This window comes from Chiloscyllium punctatum, chromosome 26, assembly GCF_047496795.1.
Source record: "Chiloscyllium punctatum isolate Juve2018m chromosome 26, sChiPun1.3, whole genome shotgun sequence".
NCBI lineage: Eukaryota > Metazoa > Chordata > Chondrichthyes > Orectolobiformes > Hemiscylliidae > Chiloscyllium > Chiloscyllium punctatum.
The window spans coordinates 70,720,681-70,738,510 of record NC_092764.1 but is presented as its reverse complement, the minus strand read 5'-3'; the positions used below and the strand labels follow the sequence as shown (position 1 = coordinate 70,738,510).

The 17,830-nt window shown below is 39.6% G+C and overlaps 1 protein-coding gene across 8 annotated transcripts in view; it reads right to left on the bottom strand.

Moving 5' to 3' along the window:
* Positions 1-17,830, bottom strand: part of cnot1 (CCR4-NOT transcription complex, subunit 1) — a 161,645-nt gene that overhangs the window by 76,754 nt on the left and 67,061 nt on the right. For all 8 annotated transcript variants that reach the window (XM_072547597.1, XM_072547601.1, XM_072547599.1 and 5 more), the window contains 6 exons: positions 15,860-16,030; positions 11,356-11,483; positions 9,107-9,347; positions 8,621-8,740; positions 6,585-6,707; positions 4,140-4,291 (listed from right to left, as the gene is read on the bottom strand). In XM_072547597.1, the coding sequence (XP_072403698.1) occupies positions 4,140-4,291; positions 6,585-6,707; positions 8,621-8,740; positions 9,107-9,347; positions 11,356-11,483; positions 15,860-16,030 (935 nt within the window). The remainder of the gene's footprint in view (positions 1-4,139; positions 4,292-6,584; positions 6,708-8,620; positions 8,741-9,106; positions 9,348-11,355; positions 11,484-15,859; positions 16,031-17,830) is intronic.

Below are 17,830 nucleotides of genomic sequence, written 5' to 3'. Positions count from 1 at the left end.
ATTATAACAACCCAATAATAGAAGATATCTAACAGTGGCACCCAAGAATTCAGGCTAACCATTTTAGTTTCTGTTAGCTCATTTCCATCAGGCAAAAGAACAGAGTCAACAGTTCCTACATTATAAGCAGTCAAGGAAATTGTTTCAACTGAAAACAAATACTTCAGACTGGAGATACAGCTCAGACAATCACACAGCCAAAGCAAGCTCTGTCCTACCATCAGGAGCTTTGAGCTATACTGTCACTGCAATCAAAGACAGTTGGATTGGACAACAGTGACGCAGGTACTGTGTGAACCGGTCATGAATAGCAATGAAGCGCTTGCAACAGTTTGTAAATCAGATTTGTGCAGTCAGATCCATTTACATTTTGAATTATACAAACCATGCCACAGCACACAGTTTTCATTCAACAATTCACCCAGGCATTGTTGCAGCTATGTTACAGCTCGAAGGTGACTTGACATTTCAATAATGCAGACTGCATTTGCTGCTCATTAATGCTCCCTAATCATAACCTATTCAAGAATATATACTCAAACAGGGAAATCACTCGAAAACTATGCTTAATCCATCAACTCAACACATGGACCACAGTGTAAGTTCATTTTGTATGGGATACAGAGTTTTCCTGTCAGCAAACTACACTGCTGCTTTGTCATTCAATGGATAACCTAATAACCCAGGAATTAAAATGATAAGCAAAACTACAAAAGGCAGTACATTGCCAGAAACATACAAAAAAAAACCCGGTTTCAGCATCACAATGCCAAAGAGGCAGTTGATGTGTTGCAGAGCTTCATGTGGTTAGGTACAACTTTTAACAGGAGGACTAGCAATTAAAAACACAGAACACATTTTCATTCAGATATGTGCCAAATCACTCAACAAGTGGATTTAGTTTATATGGAAAAAATGTTCCTTTACCAGATTGTATATTTCAGTTCCGTAACTTCACTGATACATTAGTGCAGTCATATCTCTGATCTGCTGTCACACAAATTCCATGTTAGCAACAGAAAGAGCACACCTAGAAAAGAACTACTAGGTTGCAGCACATGAAAAATTTCCTTTTGCAGATTTTCAGGGGCTATACGCATATCATTCCAAAGGTGGTGTTTGCACACACCAAAGGTGATTATAGAGTCATAGAGATGTACAGCATGGAAACAAACCCTTCGGCCCAACCTGTCCATGCTGACCAGATATCTCAACCCAATCTAGTCCCACCTGCCAGCACCCGGCCCATATCCCTCCAAACCCTTCCTACTCATATACCCATCCAAATGTTGCAACTGTACTAGCTTCCACCACATGTGGGTGGCACAGTGGTTAGCACTGCTGCCTCACAGCGCCAGAGACCCGGGTTCAATTCCCGCCTCAGGCGACTCTCTGTGTGGAGTTTGCACATTCTCCCCGTGTCTGTGTGGGTTTCCTCCAGGTGCTCCGGTTTCCTCCCACAGTCCAAAGATGTGCAGGTCAGGTGAATTGGCCATGCTAAAATTGCCCATAGTGTTAGGTAAGGGGTAAATGTAGGGGTATGGGTGGGTTGCGCTTCAGCAGGTCGGTGTGGACTTGTTGGGCCGAAGGGCCTGTTTCCGCACTGTAATGTAATGTAATGTAATGTAATCTAATCTAATCTAGCCCTCTGGCAGCTCATTCTATACATGTACCACCCTTTGCGTGAAAAAGTTGCCCCTTAGGTCTCTTTTATATATCTTTCCCCTCTCACCCTAAACCTATGCCCTCTAGTTCTGGACTCCCCAACCCCAGGGAAAAGACTTTGCCTATTTACCCTATCCATGCCCCTCAATTTTGTAAACCTCTATAAGGTGACCCCTTAAGCCTCAGACGCTCCAGGGGAAACAGCCCCAGCCTGTTCAGCCTCTCCCTATTGCTCAAACCCTCCAACCCTAGCAACATCCTTGCAAATCTTTTCTGAACCCTTTCAAGTTTCACAACATCTTTCCGATAGGAAGGAGACCGGAATTGCACACAATATTCCAACAGTGGCCTAACCAATGTCTTGCACAGCCGCAACATGACCTTCCAACTCCTGTACTCAATACTCTGACCAATAAAGGAAAGCATACCAAACGCCTTCTTCACTATCCTATCTACCTGCGACTCCACTTTAGCAGTTTTCTCCAAGGAAATCCAGGAGAACTGGTCATCCTGCTATTATTTAAACACTGAACGGATGAATTGTTTCTTTCTCTCAGTTGTTAATCATTGTCACTCTTTCCCAGAGAGAAGGGAACGTTGAATTACTAATTCAACCTTGAATATATTTGAACAGATTTTCATGTACAAGAGAGTGTCAAGGGTTACAGTGGCCATGCAGGGCACAATCTGATCAGCCATGATCTTACTGAATGGTGTACTAGGCTTGAGGGACCAAATGGCCTACTCCTGCCCCTATTTCTTACGATCTCATCCCCTCAAAAAAACAAATAGTAGTTTTTAATTACATAATGGGAACACTGCAACCTGGCAGAGTGGGTGCTTATTTCTTGGTAGCATTGGTAAAGTTTGGCACTGTTGGAAGAAATTAATAATGAGTGAAGTAATTGGTGTCCACGAGTGGCCTCATTCTTGGGCCGGAGCTCTACAACTTTGTAAATGACTGAATGAATAACCTATACTGAGTAATGTTTATTCTAATTGGCAAGTAGCATCAAATTAGACAGCAGTTTGTGTAGGTGGGCATAGAAAGTTACACAAAATCAAAGATTTGAGTGAGTCTGGTTGATAGGGGAAGTGTACAGACAACCATTTTGAATTGGGGAAAAAACAATTGGAATAGGAGGTATACATTTTTTCTCTCCATTTGAGGGCTGCTTCAGCACTCCATCAAAATGTCACCTCTGATAAGAATCAAAAAGTTCTATGATTGACAGCATGGACATGGCAGCTGAAGAGCCTGTTCCTGTGCTGTTCTATGTTTTGCCCTTTGAGCTGGAGATCACTACAGTGTATAGATAGCACATAAATCGCCAATTGCTTCCAGTGTTTGCAGGAGTTGAAGAGGGACTCTCAAACATTTTTTACCCCATATTGACCCAGTCTTCTTTTTAATCTATCAGTAGATTACACAGATGAGTGAGGAAAACACAGTTTTTATCACAATGATCCAACCATATTACCAAAGGAATGAGTTTTTGTTTAAAAACTGCCCAAGTTGTTTTTTAACTTTCAGTTGGGGAATGACCTTAAAAATTAAAGTCAAGGCATCAGGAAGTACTTTCTCCCCTCACCACATAAGGGGATTGTAAACTGGAATAATCAGTCCAAGAGGCTATAGATGATGCGGCAGTTTTATTTTTCTAATGCAGAGATCACATTTTTGTGGTGAAAACAAACTCCGCAGGAAACCGGAAACAAAAAGAAAACGCCAGAGAAACTCAACAGGCTGGGCAGCACACGTGGAGAGAGAAGCAGAGATAACATTTTGAGTTTGATTGGATCCTTCACAAGATTCTCAACAGAACATGAATCAAAACAGCTGAGATATCGAACAGACAGAACGCCAGAGCAGGCTTCACAGGTGGAGTCATCAACTCCAGTGGCTACTTTTCTATATGTTTTAGGGAAGAGTGAGGCCAGAGAACCTGGTGACTCCCCGACCTGTAGATTTTTAATGGCAGGAAAGGCTCAAAGGGTGATCCTTGTTTATATCTTAAGATACCTTTCCCAAACAGTTTTCTAAAGCATATCAAATCAAGTACAGATAACACAAGTGAACCTAATGAAAGGATTTAATAGAAACAGTATTAGGAACCTTTTTTTTAAAAACAGGTTGCTTTAGTGCTGAAGGCTTGTCTAATGAGTGATTCTGCAGTAGAGGCATACGGTAAAGAAATCAGAAAATATCAGCAAAGGCACAACTGCAATTCAATGGTGTTCAGGTTATAAAGTTGCATCTTTGAACATAAAGCTAACGCTGTAAAACAAAAAAAAAGCTCCCGAGCCAGCAATGTACAACAAAAGACAACCAATACTGGATATGGATTTCCCACCATTCAAAACATGTCATTGACTTGGAAAATAACTCTGGTTTCTTGGTTCTTGAGTCGCTAAATGTCACAAAGCAGAAAAAAATATTTTATTAAAAAAAACTTATGAAGCACTAATCTTACCCTGCACAGGCTTGTAAGCAAGCCAACATGGTGGCCAGTGTTTCTGGAGGGAGTTGAGCACTCTTGGGCTGTTCCTTTTCTGGGGCCAGTCCACCCATAATGGAAGGACAACGCCTCTTTAGGAACGTCACACATGCCTGGATAAATGGTTCCTGTCAAACAAACACAATTGGATATCATCCTGTTGTCTCTTACTCCTTTCCCCAACACATACCAATCACTTATGTAACACCTTATTATCTCAGCAACGTCTCAAAGGATTTCAAATGCACAAGTCCTCATTTAAAAGTTGAGGCTGTATTCATGAAAATTGCAACTTTAACTGAAACATGGCTTCCTATACTAGTATTGAATGCAGCATATACAGATACATGTCATCTGGTGATTTTTAAAGAATTTCTTTTGCGTGTACAAAACTGACAGGCAAAATTTGAATAGTTATTTCACTGTCCCTTGTCGAGTCTCTTTAGTAAATAACTTGGAGCTGGATACTAAATATATCAGCAGCGATAGGGATTGCTGGTAGATATGGAGAGTACACTTGCCTTACGAGAGTAGAAGACTACAGGTTATTTGGGATATGGTGAAAATGAATCTCACAATGTTTGAGAATATAGACCTCATTAGCTAAATGATTCTAAAACAAAAATGTTTTCTGAGGCCTTGCTGGATACTCAATTACTATGAAGCTTAATTATCTTTAAGTGCATATCCTTTTATGATTCTCACAAGTGGTTACAACTATACACTTCTGTAAGTTACCCATGTTCCTTTAGATTGGAAGTACTCAACAATGATGCTTTAAATTTGTTAACTATCTGTACAAGAGACCAAGCAAACCTCTGTACTGCAACCTTGAGACAGATCACAATTGACACGTTAAAGGACTTAATTTAGACCCCTTGTCTGAAGCTGGTACCCGGATTAAAAGCATTAAAACAAAATTGGGAATTATATATGCTGCTGACAATTTCAGGATTATCCATGGAACAGTACAGACTTTAAATCTTAGATGCACTTTGATCAACAAAAAAAAAGTTTATTTTGAAGAATGATTGAATGAAGTGCAATTCTGAACATTTCCCATTCCAGTTGCTGCTGAATCTCAGTACAGAAAAACTGAATCTAAACCACAAACTGCCTGTTAGCAGTTTCACTACATGAAGTCAAACTAGACCAATCTGCGAAAGGATGCTGGAAATAAAGTCCATATTAAATGCTACTTAACTTGGTGTTCAATTAATTGTCAAAATGTTGTTTGACTCGATTATTCAATAGTGATCGAGTATTGTTACAATTGCAAAAATAGACAACAATATTCAACTTTCTTCATTTAATATCTAAGGCTTTCATGGTTATATAAAAAGCCCACTGTTGACCTAAAGTGGCTGCTGTGATCACCCACTAAGTCTAAACAACTCTCATGGAGCATACAAAACCAGCTGCATCGGAATTGCCATTTTAACCAAGAGGCACAAACAGATGTCAAGAAATTTGCATCACTGTTTTATTCTTACTAGCATGATACATTCATAACAGTGGGAGATGACACTGTCTCCAAAACAATCTAGCTTGGACTGGAACAATGCTAGACACCAGAATCAATAAAGTAACTGTACATCAACAGCTTCTCCCTCTCAACCTCAGAAACTAGTACCAAAGATAAAGCAACTTGGGGAGGGAAAAGAAAAATCAAATCACCATTCATTGGGATGTCATGGTTAACTTCATTAATCCTGAGGAAACAGGACAGGAGCTAATCATGAGCTGGGACTCCAGCTTCACTCTTGCAACTCAAGGGTGCCAAAAATTTTAAGCCACAGCTGCTGTTACCTTTCTAACTGTATAGGCCACCAGTCCCCCTCTTCTTTACTATGTGTTTAGAAAAGGTGTTTAAGTTTCTTAGATTGAATGAGTTACAAAAAAAAACTCTTTCACTCAAGACAACTTTGAAGGAGGCTCTCCATTTCTGATTTGATTAACTAAGTTTAATTGAAGTTTTACAGCTATGTGACCCAAAAGGAAATAAGAACATTTGTCATGACCTGAGGGGAAGTATAAAAAGGAGAGACAATTGCCTCACATTGTCCTAAGAACATACAATTCCATTCCTTCACTGTGCTGTTCTTGTAACCTCACAGGCAGCCCACAGCTTCTAAATTAAACCCACTTATCTCTACTTCACGGCCCTAACAATAACCTGAATTCAATGCAGGTTCCTTAGCAATCTTCTACAAAGTTAGATCTAGATCATGATTACATCATTCCAGGGAAAAGAAAGTTGTAAAGTATTGGCTCGAAAGGTTGGGCTGACAAATGGCAAGGAACATCCACACCACACAAGCGCCAAATGTGAGAATCTAACCATCACTCCATGACCAACTCTTCACATTGAAGCACACATTACAACATATAAAAATAAAAAGCCTATGGTTAATATCTTACCCCATGCTCGCGAATTTTATCAGTTAACCATTTATCAAGTTTGAGGTATTCTCGGCGAGATGCAAGTGCAGCAAGATCAATAACAAAGGCAAACGGAGTACCATTTAGCAGCATAGACAAGGCCTGGAGGGAAAAACAAAAGTGATCATAGAATCACTCCATTAAGTTATGCCAAATTCAGGAGTTTTGTAAACTATTCCAATTTATCCCGGGGTCAGATTTCTGTCCGTTATGAGTTGTAAATCCCAGCCTGCTGCTATGCTACTCTCAGAGACGGTGAAATGAGGGGCAAACAAGACAAACCGTTTTTTCTCTCTTCTGCTCAGCTCTAACCCTTGTTGGAAGCAAATGATCTGGTTTGGGTCAACCATGCAACAAAACAGCTTCAGTCCAAAATGCAAAAGTTACAAATTTGGATAAATGGTAAAAGGAAAAGAAAAACATTAAAATTAAACTTCAAGTATACGTTTGGAAACAAAACCTTGTAATCTTTGCACATCAGTTGTTGTAAGCAACTCTAGAAAATTTAGGTTCTGCTCTTAAGAACCTCTGCTTCACAACAGATGGAATATTACATTAAACTATACCAGCTCGACATCAACTGCTAAGTTCTGCATGAAAATTAAATTAACCTGCCAAAGCTTGGTCATCTACATCTACTAAATGCAACTCCCATATGCACTAGGTACATTAGAAAAATCTTCAAACACAGTTAGAATGACACCAGTACAAGCTTGCTCCATACAGAAGTCGAGGACTCATTTCAACTCATATCCTCAACCATAAAAACAAAGAGTCAAAGATAGAGCCTACTGCAGATTTTCACTCCAAAGTGTTCAGTAATTTGCACACTCCCTCAGAGATGTTCTGGCCATGAACCTTACCTACCCTTTGAATAATCCTATCTTTTAAAAAAGCGATCAGCTTAATTGTTGAGAAATTTCAGTTTCAAGACTGTGTTCACTAGCACTGTTTAACTGCAGTTTGAAATCTAATAGCCAAAATAATTTATCTGTACAACACACTTCCAGTATTGTTACAGTTTTGAACTACAATTTATTCATTTGCTAACTTGCCCAAGTAGGATTTTAGATCAATAATGGAGATTCTGCACAATCCATCAGCATCGTTTCTCCAGAGTAGCCATTTCGTCAACAGCCTGAGCAGAGTTAGTTGATCACAGCCAGGGTGAATACAGAAACCATGGTCAAATCCTTAATGGAAGTATGCGAGTGGTGTATAATTGCCAGCTAAAACTGTATTATTTATTTATGAAACATAGGAATATGCATCAATAGGATGAGGCACCAGCATGTGAATGGAGCCTTTGAAACAATGCTCTAGTAACAAGTCAAAGTCTAACAGAAGTCAACAAATTGTACAAAGAGTGAATGAAGATCTAACGTGTAAAGTGAAACCCAAAGCCTTCGAGTTTAATCAGTTTGTCATCCAAAACTGCACTTGTAAGCCCTGGGATGGTAATTACAAAACAGAAAAGTGCAAATAATGTATGATGAACACACGTGTACTGACACATTAAACATATTGGTTTAAATGCCGATGCATACTGGTACTATTATGCTGCAAGCATTCAAGTTCCTGATTTTTCTTCTGGTTAGATTGCTAAAAGCAGTGGCTCAGCACCTTCTCAGTCAATAAAAGCAGACTCTGCTCGAGCTACCCAATCTATGAATAAATTTCAAAAAACTGCGACTAGAGTCTTAGGAGTCACAAATTTGCAATTAATCACCCATTAATTTTCAAACATCTATTAATCTGCTTGCATAAGATGGCGATACTAAAAGATCTTGAGAGTTCTGATTCAGGATTTATCTACTATGAGGTATCGACATCAAGAATAGCTATTTATAAACTTTCAGCCTTGAAATTTGAATGGAATAAACTGACAAGAAAAAAGGGAAGCCCAACAAGTCTGAATCAAAGGTAAAAAGACAGAAACGGGACATAAACTTCACAAATTCATTACATTACATAGATTCAGTAATGAACATTGAGCTAACTTGCAGAGTATTTACCTTCAAGTCTTGAGCTACATCGAGAATGCGTGAGAGCTTGGCCTGGTCATACTGCTCACCACGCATGTACCACTCTGCCATTGCATGCATGATCAGCTGTCGGATTGATGGGGATTGACCCTGTAATATGGGAAATGTATGAAAATGAAAACATGACACTTAGAGGATATGTACCACTCTATGATGCATACATGGCCACAGAGCACTTATCTCAGTTGCAAAAGATAATTTTTACACTTAGAATCTAGGATATGAAACGCTCTAACTTCACTTCATTAAAAGCAAATTTTAAAATGCCTCCAAACAGTACAAGACCTCATCTCACCAAGTGAAGAAGAATGATGTGAATTGTTTAAATAGTGTGTATTCTCAATGTCTGGTTATCTATACAACTGTACTTAATATAAGTATGCATTACACCCACAATTACATTGTTAAAAAAGCAACCAGTTACTGTTTTCCCTAAATATTTCAGTTTCACCATACCTGTCCGTGCCATGCATAGTGCAAGATAATGGCAGAATTTGGATGATTGCCCAGGAAAATTGGCATCAGTGTGGAAATGAGCTCATGGCGCAGTGTGTGCCAGGTTGGGTTAATCTGCAGTAAGGCCAGTACCAGCATGTCCGGGCAGTGCTTGATTGGGAAGTTAAAGAGTTGTTTGACCTGCTCATACTGTCCCAGCTCTGAAAGACGTAGTAGGGTCTCAATAAGGTCCAGGCTTTTCCTGCAATGAATGGATGATATTTTACATTAGGTTTTAGGAATTTACAGATCAGCAGAGTCAGGGTCAAGTGGTCTCATGTACAAGAGCATTACAAACACCAAAGGCACATGTGCTCTACAGGTGATCTGAGGAAAGAGATTTTTCTTGCTCACCTGCACCCAATCCAGCAAATACACAGTAAGCAACTGAAGCTCATCAGAATTTAGAGTAAATTATAACTTATCGCTGCATCATAGAATCCTTAATGGGGAAACAGGCCATTAGGCCCAACAAGTCCACATCGAACCTCCGAAGGGTAACCCACCCAGATCCATCTGCCCACCCTACCACTTCACACTCACCCCTACCCAATGCACCCAGCCTGCACATCCCTGAACACTATGGACAATTTAGCATAACCAAATCACCTGACCTGCACATCTTTGGATTGTGGGAGGAAATCGGATCACCCAGAGGAACCCCACACAGACACAGGGAGAATGTGCAAACTCCATGCAGACAGAGGTTGGAATTGAACCCGGGTCCCTGGCGCTGAGAGGCAGAGGCGCTAACCACCAAGCCGTTTTATATGTAATGAGCGCGTTTTTGAAAACATTGCATAACATCAAGGATTACAAAGACAAAGAACTTCACACTCCTGTATGGTTAAAGTAGGGCAATTTTCAGTGAAACTTTATTTTTTTAAAAATCAGCAACCTTAAAAACCTAATTCCTGGGTTCAACAGCCTCTTTCTCCTCCCTTTGAATGAGCAGTCTGAAGATTTTATCTAGCTCTCACTTAACGCTGGAAGCAAATGGAGCCTATAGTAAAAGCTTTAGCTACAAGCACAGTGGTCACCGAGATGACTCACTGGAGGAGCAGTCTAAAAAAGGTATATGGAGACACTATACTCCATAATCCATTTCCACAGCAACTGCAGTTTTAAATAGGTGAACAACAAACGATTGTTACTGAATAATAAATGAATATGCTCAGACACAGTCTTGTGGCCTCATTTGTACTCGTCAGCACCAGACACAGAAATTACATCATTCGGCCCACTGTATTTGTGCTGATGCCAAAACTGCAATTTAACCCGCTTAATACAGGGTCCCTTCGCTGCTTTGATAATTTTTTTAAAATACCAAATAATTGTCCAATTTTCTATGCAAATTATCAATTGGCACTCACGGCATTTCATATTCTCATGAGCACTGTCCTGAACTAAAAAATATTGAACTTCAATTTCTGACTCTGTTTGATATCTCTAATAACTGTTCATTATTACAATAGAATCGCAAATGCTCAAGATCCAGGATTAAAATAAAGTGCTGGAGAAACTCAACAGTTCTGGCAGCATGCGTGGAGAAAGAAATGAGAGTTTAATGGTCAGTCCTAAAAGAGTCTCCTTGGGAACATAATTGATTAATTCCCTCAAAACTTCTCATCCAAAAACAGCACAGCATTGACCCTTAAACCTCTGTGCCAGAGCAAGAAGATCCAATTCTTATGCCTTTATTTGTAATCAAAATTTCATTCCAACAGTGGTTTATTGTACCCCTCTTCCCAACCATGAATCCATATCTTCAAGCAAACGGCCTTAATGTCTTTCAAACATTTTGTAAAACTTTATTGTTTTCACATGTGAAGCTGAAGAATCTATAAAAAGATTACTGGAAAAACTCAGCAGGTCTGGCAGCATCTGTGGGGAGAAATCAAGAGTTAACATTTTGGTCAAGTGATCCTTCCTCAGAACTGTCAGAAATGTCTCAGAAAACTCAACCCAAAACATCTAAGTGGACAAACAACCGCTAACTAAAGCACTGAACTCCAAGATTCAATTTAAATTGCAACACCAAGCCTGTTCCAAAACGTTTCACGGCAGAATTTCATAGTGAACGCCTCACCCCCTCAAGGTCACACTTGCCCTTTTAAAGTAGTCTTCAAATTCAATTACAAATCTCAAACTAGTATAGTTCTATGACACATTCTTCCGAATGTGCCCAACTTTCAGAAGTACATACATACCATGTAGCAATTTCTCGGTTATCATCCTCTGGAGGAGCTTTCAAGATGTCTGTCACCACAGTATGACATGGGTAGTCAGCAAAACAGAAGATATCTGGGTTCATTAATGAATGCTGAATAAACGATAGCTGGAAAAACAAAACATAGGTGAGCATTTCAAACAATAACCCGACCAAACCAAGTTTCCCCATTAGGATTTTCAACAAAGCAGTAACCTCAGTTGGGTTCTCAATGACTGCCTTTCACATATGGCATACACAACGTGCTGAAATTTTTACTTGGGGCAGAAAGACTTTTGCTGAAGCATTGCAGTGGTCAAAAGATAAATCTTCACCCACTTCTTCAAATGTTTACTTCTAATCGGAATATCCACTCCTTCCTCCATACACACAGCAACAAATATGACAGGAAAACAATAATACCGGCTTGGAACCTGACATGGTTGTCTGATAGTTTCTACCATTTGCACATCCACAATACAGACTTTGCTTTAATTTATCGCATTTAAACATTACTCCCTAAATAACTCAAAAATCTATTTTCTTTCGACCATGGTGTCTTGGCCTAAGTTTGACAGTGCATCAACATGAAAAGTAACTGAAAAAATTTACCAATGACCAGCCCTTAAAAACTTACCAAAGGCTTGAATTTCAAATAAATACACAACACCAGGTTACACTGAAACAGGTTTATTTGGATGCACACTTTCGGAGTGCTGCTACCTTTCAAAAGTTTGTAGTTCCAAATAAACCTGGTTTTAAGTTTGTCCACTCCAGTGGAATACTGGCACCTTCACATAATTTCAAAGAAATATTTACAAGTGTGTCACTCTTTACCATATGTACACAGGCATAATGGGGGATGGGCGTGCAAGAAGAAAAGTGAAGGCTGCCCCTCTGAGCAAAATTATTTGAACTTTGTGCAGGCCCAGAGCACAATTAAAAATTATGTGCATGGTAGAGATTAATGCTGCTTCTTTAACAAGAAAATTTCAGAGTCTATACTTCTGATGCACTTGTTTCTTAAAATCAGTTTATTGGATTTCCAAATCAACTGGTTGAAGGGAAATAAATCTGATTTCTCAGAATTTCTAGAACTGTTCAAAACAGACATCCAATTAAAAGTGAAATGGAAAATAATTGGTTGCCACTGAAAGCAAATTTGCTTTCCACCCCACCCGATCTGAGGTTAACATAGCTCTTTTTAACTTCTGCGCTGTCGAATCACAAAATTTGTTTTATTCCCTTTAAAAAAAATTTTCCCCACCAGCCCTAATGATTCCACCCCAATACACTCCCAGTGAGCAAACTAAGTTCACTGGCAGAACTCAGCAGCTGTGGGGAGAAAGCAGGAGGTTAACGTTTCGAGCTCAGAAGAAGAGTACTTGAAATGTAAACTCTGCTTTATCCTCGCAAATACTTCCAGGCCTGAATTCCACCAATAATTTCCAATTTTGTTTTAGATCTCCAGCATCTACAGGTCTTTATTTCAACAACATAAATTGTTCTTCCACTGGTCGAAGTGCAAAAATTGAAGTGGAACTGCGTCAACTCGAGTAAAATAATATAAAATGAATTAATGAACTAAAACGACACTTGCACAGGTGTGCAAGAAAATTCTATTACATGTTTTACATTTTCAAAGCAGAAGTTTGAACCAATTCAGAAAATAAAATACTTTAAATCACTAAAATCAGATCCAAATCTGACTTGGCAACAGATGGGTATTTAGCAGTCCACAATCAGCTTAAAATTTCAACTCACCACTAACCTTCCACTTCTCTTAGGAATTGTTGAGTTGTCATTTCTGACAAATCTCAATTAATATTAATCTCATACCAATCAATTGACTCAATTATTCAATCTTACAAGCATGTTTCAGTTTTCATAACATCTGTCAGTAACTATCAATCATGATACTCTGATTAACTGAACATTTTTCTATATAAAATCAACAAATATCACAGAAACAGACTCAGGTGCATAAATCCCCAGAGTCTGATGAGTTGTATCCCAGGCTGCTATGGGAGGCACAGGAGGAGATTGCTGGGGCCCTGGAGGAGACATTTAATACTTTGCTGGCCATGGGTGAAGTGCCAGACAACTGGGGGATAGCTAAAGTGGTCCCTGTGTTCGAAGAGGACAGCAGAAATAAGCCAGGTAATTACTGACCAGTTAGTCTGAGGTCAGTGGTAGGGAAATTACTGGAAATAATTCTGACGACATGAAAATTGCTGGTGGTTGTCACTAGTGAGGAAGATAGGCTCAGGCCACACTATCAGAAGGATGCAATTGCACTGGAGGGGGCGCAGAGGAGATTCACCAGGCAATGGCCTACTGGTATTATCATTGGACTGTTAATCCAGAGACTCAGGTGATGCTCTGGGGCCAAATCCCTGCCAAGGCAAATGGCAGAATTGGAATTCAGTAAAAATCTGGAATTAAGACTCTAGTGATGACCACAAAACCATGGTTGATTGCCAGGAAAAAAAAAATGACCTCGTTCATTAATGTCCTTTAAGAAAACTGCCATGCTTATCTGGTCTGGCCTACATGTGACTCCAGAACCACAGCAATACTTTTGACTCTTAACTACCTTCTGGAATGGTCAATAAATGCTGCCGAGCCAGCAGTTGCGCTCTCTCCATGAATGAACAAACAAAACGTTGCCCACGATGAAAAGGTTTAGCTATGCAGAGAGACTGGACAGGGCGGGTTTGTCTTCCTCTCGTAGACCGGTAGATCGTGAAAATCTTTTTCACATGGCAGACATGTCTAAGACCAGAAGGTATACGTTTAAGGTGAGGATTAAGTGATTTAAGAGGGGTTCTGAGGAAGAGGTTTTTCACCCAGAGGGTGGCAGAAATACTGCCTGAGAAGATGGAGGAGGCAGGTACTCTGACAACACTTATAAAAGCACTGGACAAGCATTTAAAATGCCAAGGCATAGTAGGCTACCAACCAAATGCAAACAAATTGAGTTGATATAGTTTGGTGTCTGTTGGTTGGCATAAACATGGTGGGCCAAAGGGCCTGTCTCTATGCTCCAGGACTCTAAACAGAGGACATTAAGATTTGATTCAAGATTGCTTTTTAAATTTTATAATTCATGACCAGTGAGAAAAAGGGTCCAGAATCTAAAGGGAAAAAGGAGTGCAATTAATTGGATTGTTCTTTGAAAGAACAAGCATGGACATTGAGCTGAATGGCCTAAAATGTTGTACTGTTTCATGATTCTACTCTACAAGTCTGAGAGGTTACCTCCAATTGTGGGAGAACTAGGACCAGACCAGACTAGAGGGCACAATCTCAGAGTAAGGGGCTTCCCAGTTAGGGCAGAAATGAGGAAGAGTTTCTCCTTTCAGAGGACAGTGAATCCACGGAACTCTTTAGTGCAGATGCTGGGTTTTTAATTATACTCAACGCTGAGATTTACTATTCCAAAAAAAGAGAGAGAGAGAATCAAAGGTTGTGTGGATAAGGTAGGAACGGAGTTGAGAATTATCAGGTCAACCGTGATCTCATTGGACAGCTGTGCAGAATCGACTGCAGAAGTGGGCTAGGCAATGCCTTATAGTCTCACGAGAAGATCTGAGGCAGATACAGAGGGGGAAAAGGCAGGTTTCCACTTATGGTGAGTTCAAAACTACAGATTCTAACATTTAAAAACTGGCAGAGATATTGCCTCTATGTGCTGCATTGTCTATATTAAACTTGCTATGTAATACAGGGCACTCCAGCTGGGTTGAGTCTCCTTCAATTATTCTTACAATTCAAATGAAACAATTATCAAACAAAACAGAAGTCTGACTAAGAGCTAAACTGCTGCCTTGTTAAAGCGTTCAGAAGAGGAGGGGAAATAACTCAAAATACCAGAGGAATTAGGAAAAAACAAGAGATAATTCCAAGGAGGTAATGCCTGCAGTTTTTCCTTTATGGTTTCAATGGGCAAGTGGGACATGTGTTTCTCATCCCTACTTGTCCTTGACAGGGCATTTTAGAGTCAACCATATTGCTTTGGGTCGAGAGTCACATGTTGGTCAGAGTGGGTAAGGAAATCAGATTTTCTTCCCTATAAGATATTAGTGAACCAGATGGGTTTTTTAAAAAACAAACCAACAGTAGGTTCATCACCACCATTAGTGCACCTAACTTTCAATTCTAGATTTATTAATTGAATTTCATTTTCAACAGTTCTCATGACAGGGTTTGAGCCCATGCTTGTCAAAACATTAGCTTGGACTTCAGGATTACAACCTCAACTTCATATTTATATATTAAAAATGACAGTTGACCTCCACCTTCCCTCCCATTGTAATAAAAAGGTGCTGTGTTATAAGAGAAATTGCTCTCCTGATCACATTTATGAAATTGTTTAAAAAACTTTATGTGACAATGGATTACACAGCTCACCATCAGCTGAGATTTTAAGGAAAAGCTTAAGTGCTGACAATATATTATCTTCGAGAACTAATCATTGAAACGTCTCCACTGTGCAAATATACCTGTCCTTCTGCATGCTTCCAAGGCCTATAGATGAGATCAACAGGAAAGACTTCAATCCCCATCCCCTTCTGGATTCCATACACAGCTATCTGTAGACCTTTGCTGTCGCGAAGGATGAATCCTGGGTGATCCAGTTCATAAGTCACTTCTTTAAAATTTAGGTTTGGATTCTGGGAAAAAAAAACAAGTTCACGATTTTATTCGCAACCAGTGCAGAGAAGTAAGTCGTCAACATAAATGCATGACATACATTATTCTAGGTGGAAACTAAAGGAGAGAAATACAAGTGCAACTGCTTTGGAAGGAAAGACATCCAGATTCTCCGGCAAAGATTACAATGACTATTTTCCTCTGCATCTTTGGCTGGAGGCTGCCATATCTTATTATTCCAGTTTTAAATTAAAAAGAATCGGCATTTGCTTAAAAGGTTCTTCCAATCTTTAAACTAGTGTAAATAGTACCAAAATCATTAATGTGTTCAGGGTAAATATACCCTCCGTACAACACAAACTAAATCAGTGGATTTGCTGTTTTTTTCTCCCCAATGTGCCTTTAACATCCCAAGATGCTTCAGAAGAGCATTCTAGCACAAAAAATATGACAGAGCCACATGACGGGATATTTGGCCATTTAACTCAGACGTTTAGTCAATGAGATAAGTGTTGAAGGGTCTGAAGGGAGGAAAAAGATGCAGTAAGAAAGTGCAGAACCCAAGGCCAAGGTAACTGAAGGCATGTGAATGCTCAGAAGACCAGAATTCGCTGATCACAGTTATCTCAGACAGTAGTGAGCACAGGACGAAGGAGATTGGATGTGTGCAAGACATGAAATTTTGGATTATCTCAAATTTGCAAGAGAATAGAACATGGGAGACTGGCTGGATTTGCAATGGAAATACACGAGACTAGAGAAGGAACAAGAGGGATGACTGAGGAATTCAGCAATCGATAATAGTAGTTAGCACTGCTGCCTCACAGTGCCAGAGACCCAGGTTCAATTCCTGCCTCAGGAATTGAAGAATTCCTGACTGTATGGAGTTTGCGCATTCTTCCCTGTCTGCGTTTGTTTCCTCCGGGTACTCCGGTTTCCTCCCACAGTCCAAAAATGTGCAGGTTAGGTGAATTGGCCTGGCTAAATTGCCTGTAGTGTTAGGTGAAGGGGTAAATGTAGGGGAATGGGTCTGGGTGGGTTGCGCTTCAGTGGGTCGGTGTGGACTTGTTGGGCCAAAGGGCCTGTTTTCACGCTAAGTAATCTAGTCTAATCATAAATGGGGAGAAAAAGGACAGAAAAAAAAGCTCGGGTGAGGTGGAAAGCACAGATCAAACAGCTGCTGTTCAAATTCAAAATATAAATCATAACCACACCCTGAAAAGAAAAAAGGGGATAAAATTAACGTGAAAACAGAAATAGCTGGAAATATTTAGTAGACCTGACAATGACTGCCAAGAGTAGCAAGGAGATGGATTTTATTTCTTCACTTTCTTTGGGTTCTCATTTCTTCAATTAGTTGGACATGACTTGCTTCAAAAGTTCGTTAGGGCATTACAAATCATCGTCACTTTTTCCTGCAACAGCATCAACCCAGATACCAAATCTTGTAAAGGTTGTTTAAAAAACCTTATATCTAAGTTGACAAAATATTTGCATGCCTCAACTCACTGTAGAATATCTTCCTGAAGAACATCAGACTTTCAGACCAGCCACCACGTTAGCTTGGTCTTTATTATTAGTGTCACTACATCTCGCGTTTTTGCAAGGTTCTTATTGGTGAAATTTTTGCTCATTGAATTTTCATGATCTTTGAAACAACCTACATTCAAATGACTTGAGTTTTTTGATGATTGCACAGAAGGTAGGGATGTTATTTTTAAAAAAAACAAACTTTGGATCTCATGTTTTGTTGAGAATGTTCCTTTTATCCTGCAACATCAGAGCCTTCCAAAAGCACCACTGGCTTTAAACAGACTTTA